We start from the raw sequence: 24,650 nt of genomic DNA, 5'->3' as shown, positions 1-24,650 counted from the left end.
AGCTGTCTGCAGACGAATGCAATCCAGCATGTCATTCCATTGATCAAACACTGGAGGGCAGCATCCCCCACTACTGAATATGGATGCTGTGCTACACTGCATCTCGCTTCTCCTCTCCTGGACTGTAGCAGCAGGTAAGCCCATGGCTTGAGGCCTAGTCTGCAGTACAATCCCTGCCGTCTGTCGCGCCAACAAACAAGGGAAGCAGACCTGCGACATCTTGCAGTATCATTGTCCAACAGAGTTTTGCAACCACAAGAGAAACATTTAAGACAATTTCCCTCCATTATACTGCACACCACCTTCCTGCCCCAATCCCAATGTCTTTGATACCTTCCTGTAGCAGGCAAAACACAGTCTGCACCAAGTCCAGCTCCTCTGCCGACGAACAGCTCGCTAATGGGGTAGACTTGCAGAATCCAAATTTCTTAAAGTCCAGCAATGTTTTGCAATCGTAATAAATATGTTTTAAAAAAGACAAAAATAAATCACCTTTGCTTGGTCCCCAAGCACTGCCATCTGACCAGAAGATAGAGTAAATGCAAGCAGGCTTGTTCCACTGAGGTAGTGTGAGACTAGAACTAGAGGTTATGGGTTAAGGGTGAAAGTTGAAATGTTTAAGGAGAACATGAGGGGGAACTTCTTCTCTCGGAGGGTGTTGGGAGTGTGGAACAAGTTTCCGGTGGATGTGGGGGTGATTTCTAAGTTTAAGAGAAGTTTGGATGGAAGGGGTATGGTCCAGGCGCAGGTTGATGGGATTACTTCAGCACAGGCTAAATGGGCCAAAGTGCCTGTTTCGGTGATGCAAAGCTCAATGAGTCTATTAGTTGCCCTTTCCCAGTGCTGTTCACATACATTTGGTACTATTAATATACGTTCAATGGTTAGGTAATGGAAACTCTGCAGCTGTCTTTCCCCTTTGAGACTCGGGTTTACAGTAACACCTGTAACAGCAAAAGCTAGTAATCTCCAAAAGCAAAGTGTAATGGAAAAGCAGGACTCGTTCGCGCACTCCCTGCCTTCTGCTTTCCAGCACGAGTGAATGGTTTGTTCAGTCACTCTTGGACAGTCAGTAGAGGATTAGAACTGACACATCCTCATCCTACAAATCCAGTGGCTTTAACAGTTTCTAGCATGACCACCAGCTAGCAGTTCCATAGCCTCTATCACAGCCCCAATGAGGCTACTCTCAGGTTGGAGGGGCATCATCTCGTATTCCAGCTGGGTAGCCTCCAACCTGATGGCAAGAACATCGATTTCTCTCCCAACCCCTTTTCTCTCCTTCCATTCCCCATTCTGACACCCCCTTACCCCCTTCTCTTCTCCTCGCCTGCTCATCACCACTCTCTAATGCCTCCCCTTTCACTTCCATTCATGGTCCTCTCCTACTAGATTCCATTTTCTTCAGCCCTTCACCTTGTCAAGCTCGCACCTCCCAGCTTCTCACTCAATCCACCCTCCTCCCTCAGCCACCTACCTTCCCCCTCACCTGGCTTCACCTATCACCTTCGAGTATGCACCCCTTTCCCTCCCCCACCTTCTTATTCTGGCTTCTTCCCCTCTCCTTTCCAGTCCTGATGAAAGGTCTCTACCTGAAACATCACCTGTTTATTCCTCTCCATCGATGCTGCTGGACCTGCTGAGTTCCTCCAGCATCTTGTGCGTGTCACTCAGGATTTCCAGCATCTGCAGAATCTCTTGTGTTTAAAGTTATCAAAATGAGATGTAAAATGGTGGTTGTTAACCTTTGATTTCAAATCTTTCCACTGCCCAATCCTGCCATCTCTGTAAATTCCTCAACCTCTGAGTTCTTTGTAGCTCTAGTGAGAATCTCCTGATTTTCATTCCACCATCGAAGTGACGCCTTAAGTGACTTAAGCAGACGCCTTAAGCTGAAGGGGGGGGGGGGGGGTCTGCAGAATGGAATTTACCTCCCTGGACCTTCAAACAAGAGATTCTGCAGATGCTGAAAATCCAGATGCAACGCACACTCAATACTGAAGGAACTCAGCAGGTCAGGCAGCATCTATGGAAAGGAATAAACAGTCTGAGCCCCTTCACCTTTCCCTTCTGTCTTCACCCTGTCAAAAGGCTTCTTAACCTCTACCATCCAAACAGGGTTCTGTTTGGCTGCCCTCATCGTAGCACTGCAGAATTGTGGAAATCTTGGGTGACTTGAAGAAAGTATAGGGGAGATGTCAGAGGTTTTTTTTTTTACACAGATAGTGGTAGGTGTGTGGAATGTGTTGCCGGGGTGCTGGTAGTGGCAGATACATTAAGGATGTTTCAGAAACCCTGGATAGGTACATGGATGAGAGAAAAATGGAGGGTTATATATGAGGGGAGAGTTAGATTAAAGGTGGGCACAACACTGTGGGTCAAAGGGCGTGCTCTGTCCTTTAATGTTCTGTGTTCTATGTCCTAGCAGAAGGCCTTTCAGTGGGTCAAAGACAGCAGAGAAAGACGCTCAGCTAATTCCACTTCACTGTTCTCAGCAGTGTAGTGGAGTGAAAGTTCTCTTTGATAGTGCTCCAGTCAATCATCTCAGAAAGCCCCATTTCATTGTCAATGTGGATATCACTGGAGCTCATTGCCACAAGTGGCTGTGGAGGCTAAGTCATTGGGTATACTTAAGGCAGAGATTGGTCGGGGCATGAAGGGATACGGGGAGAAGACAAGATTGGGACTGAGAGGGAAAATGAATCAGCCACGATGAAATGACAGAGCAGACTCAATGGGCCAAATGGCCTAACTCTGCTCCTTTATCTTATGGTCTTAAGTGTAAAAATGTACAAGAATGCAAGGAGGTGTGTCAGTGGCATGGTAGAGTAGTTGATGGCACGGCAGATTAGCAGTTAGCGTAATGCTATCACAGCGCCAGTGATCCGGGTTCGATTCCGCTGCGGTCGATAAGGAGTTTGTATGCTCTCCCTGTGGCCGCGTAGGCTTCCTGCCACATCCCAGAGACATCTGGGTTAGTAGGTTAACTGCTCACATGGGGTTAATTGGGCCAGAAGGACCAGTTACCGCGCTGTGTCTCTAAACAAATAAAAGATAGGAACAGGAAGAAAGTAAGCACCCTGCCCCCTCAAACCTATTCTACACCAGGGCTCAGCTGCTGCACTCTTCCCTTTCTCCATTGTCCTCATTCCTCCAAAACGTATCAACCCCCACTTTAAAAACATCTAAAGAACCCGCCCCCTACAACCCTCCACAGGGCATGCCACACATTACTTTTATCTATCTATCTACCTATTTATTTATTTATTCATTCATTCATTTATTTTTCTACATACGTGTCTATTAATCTATGTATTTATCTATCTATGTATCTATCAATCTATTTTACTGTCTATTAATTGATTGATTGATTGATGCTCAGCACAGAGTGGGTCCTTTGAGCCACACTGCCCAGCAATCCCCCGATTTAACCCTGGCCTAATCACAGGACAATTCACAATGACCAGTTACCTACCAACCTGTACGTCTTTGGATTATGGGAGGAAAGCAGAGCACCCCGAGGAAACCTACATGGGGTCGGGGAGAACGTACAAACTCCTTACAGGCAGCGGCAGGAATTGAACCCGGGTCACCGGTAAAGCACTGTGCTACCGTGCCGCCCCACTGTCTGTGAAAAGTTTTCAACGTACCTCGGTTTTCAATGACCAGCCCGTAACTTGACACTATGTTCCTTTCTTTGAGATTATCCCACTGCCAAAAACATCTCAACATGACAGAAATTTGCTAAATTGCAGTGTTGATGGAACACTGGAGTTTCAAGTCAGGGTTGCCTCCAACCTGATGGCATGAACGTTGATTTCTCCGACTTGCAGTAATTTTTCCATCTCCCCATTCTTCAGCCCTTTACCTCTTCCATCTATCACCGCCCAGCTTCTGACTTCATCCCCCTCCCCCTCATCTGGTCACACCTATCAGCTGTCAGCTTGCACTCCTTCACCTCGCCCACCCCATCTTCTTCCCCCTTCCTTTCCAGTCCTGAAGAAGGGTCTCAGCCTGGAACATCAACTATTCACTCATTTACACAGATGTTGCCCGACCTGCTGAGCTCCTCCAGCATCTTGTGTCTGTTTCTCAAGATTTCAAGCATCTGCAGAATCTCTCGTGTCTAAATTTTCTAGCCAATTAAGGACAACTAATCAATAGTTTTTTTTTAATACTGGCCTCTTACTGGAAAACTGAGACACTGGTCACTTACTTTGTAATGAGCGGAACATGTAGTGATGTTTCTGGAACTTTCTGTGCAATCAAGAACAGGAAGATAGTTTGTGCCAGAAGAACAGATATGGAGAGAGTACATTTTTGACCTCCAGCTTGGGAGAAAAATAAAGAAGAGAATTAGTAGCAATGTGTTTTACATATCTAACATACACAAATGAGCAGGCATAACATGCAAATTGGAATTAATATTTATTAAAAGCCTGCACAAACTCTATTTTAGGGAGAGCCTCTTCCCCCGCACCCCCTCCATCATCAGATCTCTGAACCCCGGAACACTAAGCAATGCAGGCTCATCCGTAAGCGCTTTTCAAACACAAGGCAGTTCAAAGTGCTTTACATAGAATGAGATATAAAAATCAAACATCACATTTCAGACAATATAAAGAGAATAAAATCACAGAAAAATAAAGAAATGGAAGTTACACTGCAGGAGATTCTAATTAAACACTACAGCAAAAAGAAAAGTTTTAAGCCTCAATTTAAAAGAGCTTAAAGTTCAGGCAGATTTCAGATCCTCGGGAAGGTAATTCAAGATATGTGGAGCACAGTAACTTCACCATGTTTAGTTTTGGCCCTGGGGATGGTAAGCAGACCTGCCCCAGACAACCTGAGGCCTTGGGAAGGTTCATAATGCAGCAAGAGATCGGAGGTGTATTTTGGCCCAAGGCCATTCACTGCTTTACCAAACCTGTAGTGATATTTTAAAGTCAATCTTCTGAAAGACAGGAAGCCAGTGAAGAGATCTGAGAACTGGAGTGATATATTCTACTTTCTTGGTCTTAGTGAGGGCTCTGGCAGTTCTGAATGAGCTGCCACTGTCTGAGGGAGTTTTTACAGAGAACTGTGAAAACGCATTACAGTAGTCAAGCCTACTAAAAGTAAATACATGGTTCAGTTTTCCAGGTCTTGCTGAGACTTTATCTCTCACCATATTTTTTAGATGGTAGTAGGCTGGCTTTGTAATTGTCTTAATGTGCAATTAGAGTCAAACACAGCAAGTTCCACACAGTCAGTGGACAAGTGTACAAATTCCACACAGAGTTAGGATCAAGACGAGGGGCAGTAATACGGATCATTATACCCCTCGAATTTCCATCTCATTACCTTGTGCTGGCAAGAAGTAGACAAGGACCACCAGTGAGGAAATGAGGACACAGGGAGCAATGATGTTGATGACGTAGAACAACGGCTTCCTCTGAATGATTAGGAAGAAGATAATCTCCTGGTACTCAATATCATCCTTGGTGAACTGCCAGTTGATGTTCTTCTTTGCAGGCTTGTGCCTTATTGTCCACTCTCCATTCTCTGTCAGGGAAAAAAAGAGAAATGTTCAGTCTGAAATATCGGAGGTGAACTGTGAGGTCTCAAAATAAAAGGCTGGCTTTTCGCGACAGAGATGAGAAGGGGGTTTCTGCATCCGGGTGGCAGTGAATACTTTACCCGAGTGGACTGCTTTGGCACAGTCACTGAGCTTTGTCAATCAGAAGTCCAGAAATCGAGGGCAGTGGCCAGAGCCCTGAGACTGCAAGTCCACTGGGGGAATCGAAGGCCCGAATCTATGATTCCGGTGGAGGCTGGGGGCCAAAGACAGCCTATCCTAGGGTCAGGGGACTGTGCATATGTGCGGGTGGGTGGGTTGGAGGGAAGGAGGGAGGGAAGAACGGGTTTGTTTTGCCGTGGTTGCTTGGTCACTTGTTGCATTCTGTTTTGCTGTGTTCTGTGTTATTCTGCCGAACGTGGCGGGCGGGCTCTGTAGGTGCCAGAATGTGGGGCATCGCTTGCGGGATGCCCCCGGTACATCCTCAGCTTGCGTCGGTTGCTAATGCAAATGATGCGTTCCACTCTATGTTTCAACGTACCTGTGATAAATAAACTTCAATCTCAATCCGACAGGCAGAGGTAGGTTATTAGATATTAAGGGAATCAACGGATGCGGGATTAGTTCAGGAAAAATGGCTCTGGGGCTGAAGGTCAGAGCATGCATTCAGATTCAGACGTAAGGAGTCACAAGGAGCCATGGAAAAGTACAGCACAGAAACCGGCCCTTCGGCCCATCTAGTCTATACTGAAACACTTAATCTGCCTACTCCCATCTACCTACACCCGGACCATAGCCCTCCACCCTGGTACCTATCCAAACTTCTCTTTATTGTTGAAATCGAGCTCACATGCACCATTTGTGCTGGCAGCTCATTCCACACTCTCACCACCCTCTGAGTGAAGATGTTTCCCCTCATGTTCCCCCTAAACTCCTCACCTTTCACCCTTAACCCATGACCTCTGTGGGAAAAGCCTGGTTGCATTTACCCTATCTATACCCCTCTATATATACCTCTGTCAACTTTCACCTCAATCTTCCAGGTTCAAGGAATAAAGTCCCAACTGATTCAACCTTTCCTTATAACTCAGGTCCTCCAGTCCCAGCAACGTCCTTGAAAATGAAAACATACAGTGAAATGCATCATTTGTGTTAACATACAATGCAGCTAAGGGTGTGCTGGGGGGAGGGGGCCACAATCATCACCATACCTCCCAGCACCAACAGAGCATGCCCACAATTACTGAGGGGAACACGAGCCTAACTGTGGAAGAGCCAGAAACATGAGAAAACTTACTGGGTTCATATAATCAATGTGAGGAGATCATTTGGGATGAGTTGCGTTACGATTGTTGACGCAAATGACACATTTCATTGTATTTTTCGTTGGGAGAGAGTTTCACAGAAATGAGTAAAGAGTAGGATAATTATAGCATTATGTACACCCCAGTCTGAGCTGTGTTGGAATAAAGTTCTCCTGGGTGTGATTTACACAGAGATTAACGTGGCAGTGAGTTGGCAGTAACACCGATTTGGATTTACGTATGGCACGATGGCTCTTCGCAAGATAAAGGGACAGTATTCCTCTGCCAATTTATCTCTGACCTTTTGAAAGTCTTGGTGAGCTGCTAAAGGGCAACAGTGAAGGTATTCCACAGTGCATTCTGGACATGAGCCCATTCTTTAATGGACATCAGGGGGTGGGTTACTGAGACAGCAATGGACACAGCGAACAACTTGTTCACAGAATAATTGATTCCTAATAATGTCATACATGGGAAAAGTCGTCGGGTGAATTACATAGAATATGATCAATACCATAAGACAAAGGAGCAGAATTAGACCATTCAGCCCATCGAATCTGCTCCACCATTCCATCATGGCTGATCCTGGATTCCACTCAACCCCATACATAGGAATGAGTCAGTGACAATGAACTATATATAAAAGTGGGTTATCTGGGAGTGAACTGATTTTAAAACAGAGATCTGACTAACATCGAGAAATCTGAATGACATCAAACCACTCAGTCCCAGAAAGCAGTGGGTCTGCTAAAGAAACACACAAAATGCTGGATGAATTCAGAAGTCATGCAGTATCGATGGAAGTCAATAAACAGTCAACGTTTCAACCTGAGACCTTTCTTCAGGATTAGAAAGGAAGGGGGAAGATGCCTGAATAAAAGTGGTGTAGGGTGTGGGATGGAGGAAGGGGCCCAGGGAGAGGTGATAGGAAGGTGACAAGAGGTAAGAGGCCGGGGGGGGGGGGGGGGGAGGAAGAGGGAAGTTTTTTTTTGGAAGGAGAAATCAATATTCATGCTATCATAGAATTAAGGTGTTGCTCCTACACTCTGAGGATGGCCTCATCTTGGCACAAGAGGCAGCCATGGACCAACTTGTCAGAGCAGGAATGGGAATTAGAATTAAAATGTCCAGCCACCAGGAGGTTCTGTTTTTGGCAGATGGTGTGGAGGTGCTTGATGAAGCGGTCCCCCACTTTACAACAGGTCTCACCTGCCTATCAGCACTCTCTGCGTCCCCTCCTTCCCTTTCTCCTATGGTCCACTCTCCTCTACTATCAGACTTCTTCCTCTCCAGCCCTTGACCTTTCCCACCCACCTGGCTTTACCTATCACCGGTCTATTGCATCCGGTGCTCCCGGTGCAGCCTCCTCTACATCGGCGAGACCCAACGCAGATTGGGGGACCGCTTCGTCGAGCACCTACGCTCCGTCCGTCACAATAGACAGGACCTCCCGGTTGCCACTCACTTCAACTCTGCCTCTCATTCCCATTCGGATATGTCCATACATGGCCTCCTCTACTGCCATGATGAGGCCAAACTCAGGCTGGAGGAGCAACACCTCATCTACCGTCTGGGTAGCCTCCAGCCTGGTGGTATGAACATTGAATTCTCCAATTTCCGGTAATTCCCTCCCCCTCCCTCTTCCCCTATCCCAGGTCCCTCTCTGCCTCTCTCCCCTTTCAACTTTCTGCTCCTTTATCTCTACAGTTCTTTCATGCTTATCCCCTCCCCCCTTTATCTTTCCTCTGATTGGTTTTCCACCTGGCGCCTCTAGGCCCTACCCCCTCCCCTATCTCTATTATTGGGCTTCAGCCCTCTCTTCCTCCCCATTCCTGATGAAGAGTCTCAGCCCGAAACGTTGGCTACTCTTTTCTCACGGATGCTGCCTGACCTGCTGAGTTCTTCCAGCGTTGTGTACGTATTCTTTGATCCACAGCATCTGCAGTTGTATTTTTGTGCTTACCTATCACCTTCTAGCTATCCTCCTTCTCCTCCCCTCCGCACCTTTTCATTCTGGCATCTTCGCCTTTCCTTTCCAGTCCTGATGAAGAAAGAGCCTCAGCCCAAAACATTGACTGTTTATTCATTTCCATAGATGCCTCCTGACCTGCAGAGTTCCTCCAGCATTTTGCGTGTGTTGCTCTGGAGTTCCAGCTTCTGAACACTTTCTTGTGTTCGTGATCTGGGCTAAATACTTGAGGATTGGACTTAGCTTCATTTGTCACATTTATGTCGAAACTTACAGGGTAACGAGTCGATTGTAACAAAACCAGCACACCTCAAGGATATGCTGGGGGCAGCACGCTTCCGGTATCAACATAGCGTACCCACAGCTGACTAACCCTCACCCTACACCTTCTAGGAATGTGCGAGGAAACCGAAGCTCCCGGAGGATGCCCACACAGTCACGGGGAGAACGTGCAGACTCCTAACAGACAGCGCTCAGTGATCAGTGGTCACTGTAAAGTTTTGCACCACCCCTGTCCGCGTCCTGTTTTCCCTCGTACCACCCCAGCGCAGCACTGTTGTAAATGAATGGGTGGCCTGCAAAACTAAATCTCTTACTGTCCCTCTGTGCACGCGATAATAATAAACCGATTTGCCAATTTTCTGACGCGGTGAACACCGTTAGAGATGGAGGACTTCCACTGCTGCCCTAAACATTGGCAGCATAACCGGCAAAAGAAAGAGAAGAGAGGCACATTAGAGCAAAGAGGCAAAAAGCCAAGGCGTACCTGTGAAGTCTTCAGGATCAATGTGGATCCACTCAATCGACTTCCCTTCTTCCGTTGATAGCGACAACCTGACTTCATGGGCATTGTATGATTGAGACCTGAAAACAACACAGAGCCAACTTCTCAGTCAATGTCTTTCTATGTCCAGCTTTCCAGAAAGTTCCATTACCCTGACTGAATGGCAGTTGGATGAAAAGGAAGGGAGTCAGATCCAAGTGGCAAGCATGTTCCATACCATAAAACGGATCTCTTAGAACATAGAAGAGTACAGCACAGGAATGGGCCATTCGTCCCACAATGTGGTGCAGAATCAGCTGTAAAGCAAATCAAAGTTAATCCTTCCTACCTACACCATGCCCATACCCCTCCATCTTCCTCACATCCACGTGTCTATCCACCTGTCTCTTAAAAGCCTCTAATGTGTTTGCCTGTACCACCGAACCAGACAGCACATTCCAGGCATCCACCACTCTCTGAGTAAAAACCTTACCCCTCACATCCCCCTTGAACCTACCCCCACTCACCTTCAATACATGCCCTCTGATGTTAGACATTCCTACCCTGGGAACCAGATACTCTCTGTCCACTCTAACTATGCCTTTTATAATCTTATAAACCTCTAACAGATCTCCCCTCAGCCTCTGGTGTTGCAGAGAAAACAACCCAAGTTTATCCAGCCTCTCATGATAACCCCTGCCCCCTAATCCAGGCAGCATCCTGGTAAATCTCTGCTGCACCCTCTCCAAAGCCTCAACATCCTTCCTATAGTGGGGCGATCAGAACTCTATGCAATACTCCAGATGTGGCCTAACCAGAGTTTTATACGATGAAATGGACTCTTGGCCTCACAGTCATGATCTTGTTATGATCTCGATCTCGTTGAGATCAGGATTGAACCTGGTGTCACGGAACTGTGAGGCGGCAGCACCACCTGCTGAGCCATTGTGCTGCAGCATGGTCAATATTTGGTTGGTGGGGCATTACTGGCAAAGCCGCCCTCCGTCACTCACCTCCGTGTCTTTAGAACAGAGATGAGGTGGGTTTTCTTTAGCCAAAGAGTGGTGACCAAGTTATTGGGTTCTGTATATTTAAAGCAGAGGTTGATAGGTTCTTGATTAGTAAGGGTATCAAAGATTATGAGGAGAAGAGGGGAGAATGGGGTTGAGAGGGATAATAATTATGCCTTGATGGAATTGTGGAGCAGACTTGATGGGCTGAGTAGCCTAAATCTGCTCCTGTGCCTTATGATATATAGATAGACAGACACACAGACAGAGATAGACAGACAGGCAGATAAACAAAGTTAGATAGATAGACAGAAAGATAGACAGATAGTCAGACAGATGGACAGACAGAAAGATAAATAGATAGGCAGACAGAAAGATAGATAAACAGATAAATAAATGATTGATTAGTGCAAAAGAGGAACAGTGAGATAGTACTCATGGGTTCACAGATCATTCAGATATCTGATGACAGAGGGGAAGAAGCTGTTCCTAAAACATAAAGTGTATGGTTTCAGGCTCTTGTACCTCCTCCTTGATAGTAGTAATGATGGTGAGGGTCCTTAGTGATGGTTACCACTGTCTTGAGGTACCGCCTCTTGCAATTGTCCTCGTTGGCAGGGAGGGTTGGAACTGGCTGAGTCTACAAATCTCTGCAGCCTCTTTCGATCCTGATCATTAGAAGCTCCATACTACAGAGTCTCTGGTAACAGACCATATCTCCCCATACTCCTGAAGACGTAGAGCCTGCTTTGTGACTGCACCGATGTGCTGGGCCCAGGCGGTGATGCAAGCAGGAGGGTCCCCCTCCTGTGTAGGTGTTTCCCTATCATATTCATTCCACCTTGGAGTCTCGTGGCTCAGAATATTCAGACCTAAACCCATCTAATGCAGTCCGAGGTAGTGCGTCATGGGATTACCAAAAAAAAACACTGGAACTTTACTCCTAGAAACCTAAAAATACATCATCACACCTGCCACCACCACTCACAGTGCTGGAGAAACGAAGAGCACCCACTGAAGCTCAGGACCCCGTGCTGGCCACCGCAGAGACCAGGAGCAGCAAAACTGTTCTTGGAAAACATATCATAACAACAATACCAACTTTCATAAGTGTAATTTCTTTATAGTACAAATGCCCCAATGTACAGTACTATGCAGAAGTCTTGGGCACATATTTATAGCTCGTGAGCCTGATTCTTGCACAGTATTGTAATAATTTTATGTATTGCACTGTATCTCGGCTGCAAAAAAAATTTCATGACATACGTGAGTGATGATAAACCTGATTCTGATCTGGGTCTCTGTTGTGGACTGAGAGTGGGAAGGGGGCAGGGAAAGGAGTGGGAAGCACCAGAGAGACATTCTGTAATGATCAATAAACCTATTGTTTGGAATCAAATGACCTTGCCTGCTGACTCAGGGCTGGGTGTGTCTGCACCCGTCCCATCCCCTGCCCTTTCTCTGCCATTTGTTCCACACCCCCTCCCATGGCGCTCCACCCTCACCATTCCCAACATCCTTTGCTACCACCAGATTTACAAACTCGCTCTCCGCTCAACGTTAACAAATACAGTACTGTGCAAAAGTCAAGATATATATACGGTACAGTAGGTGCTAAGACTTTTACACAGTACTATATTTCAGAGGACCATGGGCACATACGGAGGTATCGCACACCCTTGGGTTGTTAATGCGAACAATATTTCACTGTACATTTCAATGCAGGTGTGATAAATAAATAAATCTGATTCTAACTAGGACACAGAGATAGTTATTTTAAGAAGCATCTTAAAAGGGGTCGAAAGGTGTAGGAAGGGAATTCTTATGCTTGAGGCTCAGACAGCTGAAGGGACGGAAGTGGAGGGCTGCAAAATAGGGGAGGCCAAGTGTGATGGAATCTGTGATCTTAACTACATGAAACCAAAAAAAAATGTATTTATTAATAATCTTAAATCTATGCACAAAACTGGGGTTGGGGAGACTAGAAGTAGAGGTCAAATGTTGAGAGTGAAATGTGAAATATTTAAGGAAACATGAAGAGGAACATCCTCACTCAGAGAATAGTGAGAGTATGGAATGAGCTGCCAGCCCAAGAGGTAGGTGCAAGTTTGATTTCAGCATTTAAGAGAAAGTTGGTTAAGTACATGGATGGGAGGGGTAGGGAGGACTATGGTGCAGATGCAGGTCAATAGGACTAGGCAGAATAATATTTCAGCATAGACTAGATTCTGTTGTTGGTTCAATTTCTTATCAGATTGTGGGGAGTTGCCCACTTTCTGAAGTTGGTTGAACTCTGTCAGGGGTTGGGCAAGTGTTGCTAAACTTTGTAACTTTGCTTTCTGGTGCAAGGATCTGTCTGTACTCCATGGAGCATGTGGGGATCCTCCGATATCCAGGCAATCTTTTTCTTCTTTTTTTTTTAGATAAGGGTTAAGGGGGGGAGGGTTGGGGGGAGGGTTAAGGGGAGGGGGGAGAGTCAACATTATTTTTCTTACTATTTTATTATCACATTTATTCCTTGTAATTTCTAAAAATTTAATAAATAAATAAATAAATAGATAAATAGAAGTTAAACCACTGGCTCCTCCTACTGCAGTTGCTTGAGGAATGAGTCATGTCAAGTTAGAAATGTTGGAAGTTATTCAGAAACCCTCGACCTATGTGTGCCTCTAACCAGCTGCTTCCAGCGACTTGACAGATACACCGAGCATTTCAGAGGCATTAATAGCATCCTCTCTTCCTCCTGCCACTGACTGAATGAAATTCGATTTCTACACTTGCCTATCTTCCACATTAACAACCGGAATAACCAGATCAGCTTTCAGTTTGAAGGGAACTTAATCCTCTCTCAAAGGATGCAGGAACCCTTACGGATGTGAAGATTCTCTTTATAGCTCTGTTTACCATGAATTATATAAATATATATCCCAAATCAGAAATGAGTCTTGAGGTGGTAACTGGTGACGGACATGTACTTTGATAATAAGTTTACTTTGTACTTTGAACTTTGAGAAGTTAGTGCCTCTGACAGTGCATACCTGTTCAGTAGGATAGTGAGATCTTCATGCTATTGTAAAGATCTCACCATCGTATTGAGGGAGATATGCACAGTCAGAGGCACTAAATTCTCAAAGTCAAAATAAATTTATTAACAAATTACATATACACTCAGTGACCACTTTATTACGAAGCTCCTGAGCCTAAAAAGTAGCAACTTTTTAGTTGCTCATGATCAGAACCAGAATAGGGTTTAATATCACCTGCATATGTCATGAAATTCGTTAACTTTGTGACAGCAGTACAATGAAATACATAATAATATGAAGAAAAAAATTCTGTGAATTACAGCAAATAATATATACACTAAATAGTTAAATTAAACAAGTAGTGCAAACAAACAGAAATAATGAGTAGTGATGTAGTGTTCATGGGTTCAATGTCCATTCAGAAATCAGATAGCAGAGCGGAAGATGTTCCTGAATTGCTGAGTGTGTGTCTTCAGGTTCCTGTATCTCTTCCCTGATAGTAACAATGAGAAGAGGGTCTCTTGCTACTGTAAAAGGCTTCCGTAAACCATCCACTTCAAAATCCAATGTGTTGTGCCTTCAAAGTTGCGCTTCTGCACACTACTGACGTGGTTATTCGAGTTAATGTCGCCTTCCTGTTAGCCTGAACCAATCTGGCCATTCTCCTCTGACCTCGCTCGTTAAACAAGGCATTTTTACTGCCGGTCGCTAAACTTTTATTGTTTTTGTCACCATTCTCTGTAAACTCTGGTGTTATCATTGTCAAGATAGCATTAGCGAACAACGTGACCAACCTGCAGATGGTTCATGAAACTACATTTACTGCTTCTGTCAGATATGACTCTATTACTATACTGTGTGCAATTAGTGCAATTGGAACCTGTGATTTACATTTTGATGGAGTGTTTTTGGGGCCAATTGAGCAATCTGGTGATTTTCTGTCTCTAGGGGAGTTCGATGAGGATTGGAGCAGAGTCTGCACCCTGGAAGCCTGGAGCCCATGATCAACTCTATTGCTTCTCTCCGGTTGAGGTGTCGAGGGCAAGAGTCCTCCGTTGCTTCTCTCCAACTGAGGCGTTAGAGCACGATCCCACGATTGACTCCATTACTTCTCTCCGACTGAGGTGTCGAGGGCACGAGCCCTCCATTGCATCTCTCCAATTGAGGCATTAGAGCACGAGCCCACGATCAACTCCATTGCTTCTCCCTGACTGAGGCGTTAGGAGTGCGAGCCCTTGGTCAACTCCATTGCTTCTCTCTGACTGAGGCATTACGAGCCCATGATGGACTCCATTGCTTCTCTCTGGCAGAAATGTCGAGGATGCAAGCCCACGATCGACTCCATTGCTTCTCCCTGACTGAGGCGTTAGGAGTGCGAGCCCTTGGTCAACTCCATTGCTTCTCTCTGACTGAGGCTTTAGGAGTGCGAGCCCTTGGTCAACTCCATTGCTTCACTCTGACTGAGGCGTTAGGAGTGCGAGCCCTTGGTCAACTCCATTGCTTCACTCTGACTGAGGCGTTAGGAGTGCGAGCCCTTGGTCAACTCCATTGCTTCTCTCTGACTGAGGCTTTAGGAGTGTGAGCCCTTGGTCAACTCCATTGCTTCTCTCTGACTGAGGCTTTAGGAGTGTGAGCCCTTGGTCAACTCCATTGCTTCTCTCTGACTGAGGCTTTAGGAGTGTGAGCCCTTGGTCAACTCCATTGCTTCTCTCTGACTGAGGTGTCGAGTGCTTGAGCCCACGATTGACTCCATTGCTTCTCCCTGACTGAGGCGTTAGGAGTGCGAGCCCTTGGTCAACTCCATTGCTTCTCTCTGACTGAGGCTTTAGGAGTGTGAGCCCTTGGTCAACTCCATTGCTTCTCTCTGACTGAGGCTTTAGGAGTGCGAGCCCTTGGTCAACTCCATTGCTTCTCTCTGACTGAGGCTTTAGGAGTGCGAGCCCTTGGTCAACTCCATTGCTTCTCTCTGACTGAGGCTTTAGGAGTGCGAGCCCTTGGTCAACTCCATTGCTTCTCTCTGACTGAGGCGTTAGGAGTGCGAGCCCTTGGTCAACTCCATTGCTTCTCTCTGACTGAGGCTTTAGGAGTGCGAGCCCTTGGTCAACTCCATTGCTTCTCTCTGACTGAGGCTTTAGGAGTGCGAGCCCTTGGTCAACTCCATTGCTTCTCTCTGACTGAGGCGTTAGGAGTGCGAGCCCTTGGTCAACTCCATTGCTTCTCTCTGACTGAGGCGTTAGGAGTGCGAGCCCTTGGTCAACTCCATTGCTTCTCTCTGACTGAGGCGTTAGGAGTGCGAGCCCTTGGTCAACTCCATTGCTTCTCTCTGACTGAGGCGTTAGGAGTGCGAGCCCTTGGTCAACTCCATTGCTTCTCTCTGACTGAGGCGTTAGGAGTGCGAGCCCTTGGTCAACTCCATTGCTTCTCTCTGACTGAGGCGTTAGGAGTGCGAGCCCTTGGTCAACTCCATTGCTTCTCTCTGACTGAGGCGTTAGGAGTGCGAGCCCTTGGTCAACTCCATTGCTTCTCTCTGACTGAGGCTTTAGGAGTGCGAGCCCTTGGTCAACTCCATTGCTTCTCTCTGACTGAGGCTTTAGGAGTGCGAGCCCTTGGTCAACTCCATTGCTTCTCTCTGACTGAGGCTTTAGGAGTGCGAGCCCTTGGTCAACTCCATTGCTTCTCTCTGACTGAGGCTTTAGGAGTGCGAGCCCTTGGTCAACTCCATTGCTTCTCTCTGACTGAGGCTTTAGGAGTGCGAGCCCTTGGTCAACTCCATTGCTTCTCTCTGACTGAGGCTTTAGGAGTGCGAGCCCTTGGTCAACTCCATTGCTTCTCTCTGACTGAGGCTTTAGGAGTGCGAGCCCTTGGTCAACTCCATTGCTTCTCTCTGACTGAGGCGTTAGGAGTGCGAGCCCTTGGTCAACTCCATTGCTTCTCTCTGACTGAGGCTTTAGGAGTGCGAGCCCTTGGTCAACTCCATTGCTTCTCTCTGACTGAGGCTTTAGGAGTGCGAGCCCTTGGTCAACTCCATTGCTTCTCTCTGACTGAGGCTTTAGGAGTGCGAGCCCTTGGTCAACTCCATTGCTTCTCTCTGACTGAGGCGTTAGGAGTGCGAGCCCTTGGTCAACTCCATTGCTTCTCTCTGACTGAGGCTTTAGGAGTGCGAGCCCTTGGTCAACTCCATTGCTTCTCTCTGACTGAGGCGTTAGGAGTGCGAGCCCTTGGTCAACTCCATTGCTTCTCTCTGACTGAGGCGTTAGGAGTGCGAGCCCTTGGTCAACTCCATTGCTTCTCTCTGACTGAGGCGTTAGGAGTGCGAGCCCTTGGTCAACTCCATTGCTTCTCTCTGACTGAGGCTTTAGGAGTGCGAGCCCTTGGTCAACTCCATTGCTTCTCTCTGACTGAGGCGTTAGGAGTGCGAGCCCTTGGTCAACTCCATTGCTTCTCTCTGACTGAGGCGTTAGGAGTGCGAGCCCTTGGTCAACTCCATTGCTTCTCTCTGACTGAGGCGTTAGGAGTGCGAGCCCTTGGTCAACTCCATTGCTTCTCTCTGACTGAGGCGTTAGGAGTGCGAGCCCTTGGTCAACTCCATTGCTTCTCTCTGACTGAGGCGTTAGGAGTGCGAGCCCTTGGTCAACTCCATTGCTTCTCTCTGACTGAGGCGTTAGGAGTGCGAGCCCTTGGTCAACTCCATTGCTTCTCTCTGACTGAGGCGTTAGGAGTGCGAGCCCTTGGTCAACTCCATTGCTTCTCTCTGACTGAGGCTTTAGGAGTGCGAGCCCTTGGTCAACTCCATTGCTTCTCTCTGACTGAGGCGTTAGGAGTGCGAGCCCTTGGTCAACTCCATTGCTTCTCTCTGACTGAGGCGTTAGGAGTGCGAGCCCTTGGTCAACTCCATTGCTTCTCTCTGACTGAGGCGTTAGGAGTGCGAGCCCTTGGTCAACTCCATTGCTTCTCTCTGACTGAGGCGTTAGGAGTGCGAGCCCTTGGTCAACTCCATTGCTTCTCTCTGACTGAGGCGTTAGGAGTGCGAGCCCTTGGTCAACTCCATTGCTTCTCTCTGACTGAGGCGTTAGGAGTGCGAGCCCTTGGTCAACTCCATTGCTTCTCTCTGACTGAGGCTTTAGGAGTGTGAGCCCTTGGTCAACTCCATTGCTTCTCTCTGACTGAGGCTTTAGGAGTGCGAGCCCTTGGTCAACTCCATTGCTTCTCTCTGACTGAGGCTTTAGGAGTGCGAGCCCTTGGTCAACTCCATTGCTTCTCTCTGACTGAGGCTTTAGGAGTGCGAGCCCTTGGTCAACTCCATTGCTTCTCTCTGACTGAGGCTTTAGGAGTGCGAGCCCTTGGTCAACTCCATTGCTTCTCTCTGACTGAGGCTTTAGGAGTGCGAGCCCTTGGTCAACTCCATTGCTTCTCTCTGACTGAGGCTTTAGGAGTGCGAGCCCTTGGTCAACTCCATTGCTTCTCTCTGACTGAGGCTTTAGGAGTGCGAGCCCTTGGTCAACTCCATTGCTTCTCTCTGACTGAGGCTTTAGGAGTGCGAGCCCTTGGTCAACTCCATTGCTTCTCTCTGACTGAGGCTTTAGGAGTGCGAGCCCTTGGTCAACTCCATTGCTTCTCTCTGACTGAGGCGTTAGGAGTGCGAGCCCTTGGTCAACTCCATTGCTTCTCTCTGACTGAGGCTTTAGGAGTGCGAGCCCTTGGTCAACTCCATTGCTTCTCTCTGACTGAGGCTTTAGGAGTGCGAGCCCTTGGTCAACTCCATTGCTTCTCTCTGACTGAGGCGTTAGGAGTGCGAGCCCTTGGTCAACTCCATTGCTTCTCTCTGACTGAGGCGTTAGGAGTGCGAGCCCTTGGTCAACTCCATTGCTTCTCTCTGACTGAGGCGTTAGGAGTGCGAGCCCTTGGTCAACTCCATTGCTTCTCTCTGACTGAGGCGTTAGGAGTGCGAGCCCTTGGTCAACTCCATTGCTTCTCTCTGACTGAGGCGTTAGGAGTGCGAGCCCTTGGTCAACTCCATTGCTTCTCTCTGACTGAGGCGTTAGGAGTGCGAGCCCTTGGTCAACTCCATTGCTTCTCTCTGACTGAGGCGTTAGGAGTGCGAGCCCTTGGTCAACTCCATTGCTTCTCTCTGACTGAGGCGTTAGGAGTGCGAGCCCTTGGTCAACTCCATTGCTTCTCTCTGACTGAGGCGTTAGGAGTGCGAGCCCTTGGTCAACTCCATTGCTTCTCTCTGACTGAGGCGTTAGGAGTGCGAGCCCTTGGTCAACTCCATTGCTTCTCTCTAACTGAGGCTTTAGGAGTGTGAGCCCTTGGTCAACTCCATTGCTTCTCTCTGACTAAGGTTTTGAGTGCTCAAGCCCTTGATTGACTCCATTGCTTCTCTCTAATTGAGGTGTCGAATGCTTGAGCCCATGAACGACTCCATTACATCTCTCTGACTGAGGTGTCGAGTGCTTGAGCCCATGAACGACTCCATTACATCTCTCTGACTGAGGTGTCGAGTGCTCGAGCCCATGAACGACTCCATTACATCTCTCTGACTGAGGTGTCGAGTGCTCGAGCCCATGAACGACTCCATTACATCTCTCTGACTGAGGTGTCGAGAGCATGAACCCATGATCGGCTCCATTACTTTTCTCCAATTGAGGCGTCAAGCAAGGTTGAAGTTGACGAGAATGAGAGTGGAGGATGGGCGGGTGTTCGTCGACGTCTGCCAGCGTTTGACCGGTCTTCCTCTCCCTCTTGCCAGCTGCTGTCAGAGGAACGTGCAGGAGTCTTGGGATCCACATTGCCAAGATTGTTGTGGCAAGGCTGTGGACTTGTCTTGGGGAACTCTGAGGTGCATATTACATGGGTTCCTGGGTTCTGGTCACTCTTCCTTCACTATTTTTGAGTGGTTTGATCAGGGCAATTAATGCAGACTGGGGCACTTTGGCAAAGAATGGCCCCGTGGACTGTGCTGATTAGCGGTGCGGTGCTGAACTGAACTAAACTAAACTCTACTGGACTCCTGGTTTGATGTTTGACATTCTACGCGGTGTCTGGTCGCTCTTTGCTGTTTGTACAACTGCTCTTTGATGTTTTCCTGAAATAGTTCCATGGTGTTTCTTTGTTTTGTGGCTGGCTGCAGGAGGATGGATCTCAGTTTTGTATACGTGCTTTGATCATAAATGTACTTTGAACTTTTGACTGTTGTGCATGAAAATTCCAGGAGATCTGCAGTTTCTGAGATACTCAAACCACCCCATCTGGCACCAGCAATCAATCTACAGTCAAAGTCACTTAGATCACATTTCTTCCCCATTCCAACATCTGGTCTGAACAACATCTGAACCTCTTAACCAGGTCTGCATGCTTTTATGTATTGAGTTGCTGCTACATGATTGGCTGATTAGATATTTGCATTAATGAGTAGGCATACAGATGTTCTAATAAAGTAGCCACTGAGTATGTATCCCATTCCAGAAACAAAAGCATGAAGATCTCACTATCCTACTGAGGGATGTAGGCTCAGCCAGAGGCACTAACTTCTCATAGTTCAGAGTAAGTTTATTATCAAAGTACTTATAGGTCATCATTTACGACCTCACTTTCTTACAGGTATTCACAGTAGAACAAAGAAATACAACAGAATAAATGAAAAACCACACACAAAGACAAATAACTTGTGGATGATTTAAAATTTCTGTCGGGGTGTAAAAGACACAATGGCAACTATTTCAAAGAGAACAAAAGACATAGTCCTGGTGTAGTGTCCTAACCAATGCTTATCCATTGATCAAGGCTGAACTTTATTTGTCACATACATTGAAATGTGTCACAAATGTGCTGGGAGCAGCCTGCAAGTGTTACCACACATCAAGTGCCACATAGCAATCCCACAACTCACTAACCCTAACCTACGTGTCTTTGGAATGTGGAAAGAAAGCGGGAATTCTGGAGGAAACCCATGCAGTCACAGGAGAATGTACAAACTCCTTACAGACAGCGGCAGCAATTGATCGCTGGTCACTGGCGCTGTAAAGCATTGTGTGGACTACTACACTACTGTGCCACCCGACAGCAGTACTGCGCCGCCCCTCTACACTACCGAATAGTGGTAAATATATACAGCATACAACATAGAGTACAACCAACAGGCTCCTTAACCAATGTGGATAACGTTAGTCACCACTAATCTGAACTGATTCTATGACTGATAGACTCACTTTCAAGGACTCTCAGTATTATTCATCATTATTTGCACACTTTGTCTTCTTTTGCACATTGGTTTTTTTGTCAGTCTTTGTTTATATATAGTTTTTCATTAATTCTATTGTACTTTTTTCCTCTAAATGCGTGCAAGAGAATGAATCTCAGGGGTGTATATGGTAACATAAGCATACTTTGGTAATAACTTTACTCAGAACATATTGACTGTTGAGCTTTTCATGACATGCTTCATTTACCGTGGAGAAAGGTGCTGTTGGAATGACTTCAAAAACCTCTTTTCATTTAAACACTGACAGAGTTTGTTCATTCATTATGTGCCGTGTTGTATGACATGGGACATCATGGTCTTTCCATGGCCATGATTGTTCTTGGCAATTTTTTCTACTGAAGTGGTTTGCCATTGCCGCCTTCTGGGTGGGTGAGGGGCTGCCAAGCAGGTGCTACACCTTACACAAAGGTGTCCTGCAGGCTAGCGGAGGGAAGGAGCACCTTACACCTCCTTTGGTAGAGACTTTATATGCACTCAACACCCACTGACGTGGTAAATGTTTAATTATTTATAATACAGTGCTATTCTGGCCCTTCCAACCTTACAAGCCACACTGCCCACCAACCCCACCTATTTAACTCCAGCCTAACCACAGAACGATGTACAATAACCAATTAACCTAGCTAAGGCATAATATTTTAGAAGGCCATCAGATATCAGGGAGTGAGGTATGAGATGGATATTTGGATAGACCTGGTGGGAGCTTGCTTGCGAAGGAATAAAGAAACAGCCATGGAATTCCCATTCCCAGTTGAAAAGTTCCAAGTTCAAAGTCCAAAGTAAAGGATGTATACGTCACCATATGCTACCTTGAGATTAATTTTCTTGCTGGAATTTACAGGAGTATAAAGAACTACAATAGAGTTTGTTGTCGATCCTCTCTGCGCCTGGTGGCACACTGGGAAGCAACCTTTGCCATTTTCTTAGCCTTTGCCTGTTTTATTTAAAACAAAGCTGACTTGCTAGCTTGATGCTCAACCCAGCACAGATGGAAAATGTGCAAGGAGCCGGCCGGATTCGAACTCAGGACCACTCGCCTCAAAGTCCACCACACCACCGGCTAGTAATTCATGGAAACAAACAACCAATGTGTAAAAGAAGGCAAATTGTGTCAGTAATAAAAACAGTAAATACATTGGAGTTGCAGAGTCTGCAGTTCGTGAAGTCAGTTCAGTGTTGAAGTGAGTGAAGTTATCCACGCCATTTCAGGAACCTGATGGTTGCAGGGTTATAACTTCCCAAACATGGTGGTATGGGGCGCAAGGCTCTTGTACCTCCTGCTCATACCCCAGTGTACCCCAGTGCTCTATTCCACATCTTCGCCACTTACCTGAAGACAAGGGAACAGTTTTGCCAATCGAAAGGGAAGTATGTCACAGCAATAGGACAGTTGCTTCGATATATCGCAGGTGGCAGCCAGTATATATCACCAGTATTGTAGACAAGAACATTGGCATAGTAAGCGACTTCAAACTGACCATCAACGCTGGAGTAGGAGAGAGCAAATCCAACAATCAGAATTCTGCAGTCCAGTTTTGGTCACAGTACAGAACAGTGCAGCACAGAACAGGCCCTTTGGTCTACAATGTTGTGCTGACCTTTTAACCTTTTCTGAGATCAATCTAACCCTGCCCACCCCCCCCCCCACCCCCACATAGCTGTTCATTTTCCTTCCTACAACATAGAACGTTGAACATTACAGCGCAGTACAGGCCCTTCAGCCTATAATGTTGTACTAACCTTTTAACCTACTCCAAGATCAATGTAACTCTTCCCTCCTACATACTCTCGATTTTTCTTTCATTCATGTTCCTATCTAAGAGTCTCTGAAATGTCCCTTATATAGCTGCCTCTACCACTGCCCCTGGCAGCACGTACCACACACCTACCACTCTCCGTGTGAAAAAAAAACTACCTCTGAAATCCCCCTATATTTCCCTACAATTACCATCAACTTATGATCACTCATATTAGCCATTTCCACCCTGAGTAAAAGTCTCTTGTCCACTCAAGCTATACCTCTTATTGTCTTGTACACCTCTATCAAGTTGTCTCTCATCCTTCTTCTCTCCAAAGAGAAAAGCCTTAGCCCACTCAACCTATCCTTATAAAACATGTTCTCTAATACAGGCAAGGCAGTACACTGGTAAATCTCCTCTGCACCATCTCTAAAGCTTCCACATCCTTCCTATAATGAGGTGACCAGAACTGAACACCAAATTCCAAGTGTGGTCTCACCAGAGTTTTATAGAGCTGCAACATTACCTCGTGGCTCTTGAATTCAACTCCCAAACTAGTGAAGGGCAACACACAGCACACCTTCTTAACCACTCTATCAATGTAGCCGTTAGTTGAGAACAAACCTAAACTGTGGAGAGACCCAGCACTGTAAGACACACTTCCAAACAACTAAGTTCCAAGTCAAAAAAGTATGCTCAAACTTTCATTAAACAACCAGGAAAGACAAGCAGTCACATAGCGATCTTAGAAATTAGTCTAACCAAATTGGCAAAATAATAAAATAAGCAGAACAAGAGTAATTAGCAGTCAACGAACAAAAATTCATCCCTGGCTCACCCCCTCTCAAAACTAAACTAAACTAGCAAGGACAAAGCATGAATATGTGACTATACTCATTTGCTTCCAGCATGCTTCAACCCACGTGACAGATTACTGTAACCCATAATAAATGCACAACACGTGGCTCCTGCAATCAACTTGTGTGGCATCTTTGAGGATCTATGGATGTGGCACCCAAGGTCCCTCTTTTCCTCCCCACTGCTATCGTTTGGGTATATAAAGGTATAGGAAGAACATCGTTAAGCTCGAGAGGGTGCAGAAGAGATTTATGAGAATGCTGCCTAGGCTAGAGGACCTGAGATTGGTCAGTCTGGATTTTTATTCCTTGGTGTGCAGGACAATGAAGGTTGACCTCATAGAAATGTACAAAATCATGAGGAATATGGTAAGGTCATAGTCTTTTATTCTAGGATTGGGGAGTCAAAACCTAGAGGGCACAGGTACAACATAAGTGGGGAGAGATTTAAAAGACTCAAGGAATAGTTTCTTTAAACAGACAATGGCCATCACAACCGGAACATTTGCATTTTCACAATCGATCAGATACTGTACACTCCCTGATGGTAGTCATGAGAAGGGGGCACCTACTTGTTCTCAAGGACGATATCAGGAAGCCAGACCAAGGTGGAAGGGACTCTCATCAGGTCTATTCCATCATATTCGGATGTGTTCCAGGACATGCGATAATCGCTCCATTGCTGTTGATAGAAAGGAAATACACATCCTCATTGATCCATATAATTCCCATTCATGCTTGTACAACAGAGGAGAAAGGGCAGTGTCAGGGTCACTAGTGAACTCAAGTATAGGAATCCCAGAGACAGAGGCAATTCAAACAAAAGATTTATTCCAGAAATTATCCAGCAAAACTGACAAGAACTCAGGCAAACAGAACAGAATCTTGACGAACTGAAATCATTCACAATACACAGAAGAGCTTGGTCAGAGCTTCACCCGACGAGGATCAACCACGGCTGAGCATAGAGGGGTCAGCAAGACCCCCTGCAACATGCCCTGGAGCATGTAGGAATTCAGGATCAATTAGACAGCCCCAGTGTCCAGAACAAGCAAGAACCCCCAAAGGCAACAAGCACAATGCAAGACATTGAAATTTCTGTGCTAATTCAACAACCACAAATTGGATAAAGGTGATAAATACAAAGAGAATTTAACAATCCCC

General features: G+C 46.4%; 1 protein-coding gene across 2 annotated transcripts in view; it reads right to left on the bottom strand.

Annotated features, from left to right (window-relative positions):
* The window catches only part of chrne (cholinergic receptor, nicotinic, epsilon), a 77,680-nt gene that overhangs the window by 18,775 nt on the left and 34,255 nt on the right, over window positions 1–24,650 (bottom strand). For both annotated transcript variants that reach the window (XM_073048981.1, XM_073048982.1), the window contains exons 4-8: window positions 24,059–24,168; window positions 22,221–22,376; window positions 9,597–9,694; window positions 5,344–5,544; window positions 4,217–4,331 (exon numbers count right to left, since the gene is read on the bottom strand). In XM_073048981.1, coding sequence (XP_072905082.1) covers window positions 4,217–4,331; window positions 5,344–5,544; window positions 9,597–9,694; window positions 22,221–22,376; window positions 24,059–24,168 — 680 coding nt within the window. The remainder of the gene's footprint in view (window positions 1–4,216; window positions 4,332–5,343; window positions 5,545–9,596; window positions 9,695–22,220; window positions 22,377–24,058; window positions 24,169–24,650) is intronic.

Source organism: Hemitrygon akajei, chromosome 6 (genome assembly GCF_048418815.1).
Source record: "Hemitrygon akajei chromosome 6, sHemAka1.3, whole genome shotgun sequence".
Lineage (NCBI taxonomy): Eukaryota > Metazoa > Chordata > Chondrichthyes > Myliobatiformes > Dasyatidae > Hemitrygon > Hemitrygon akajei.
Note: the sequence above shows the minus strand (reverse complement) of the source record. Positions and strands in the feature narration are given on the sequence as shown.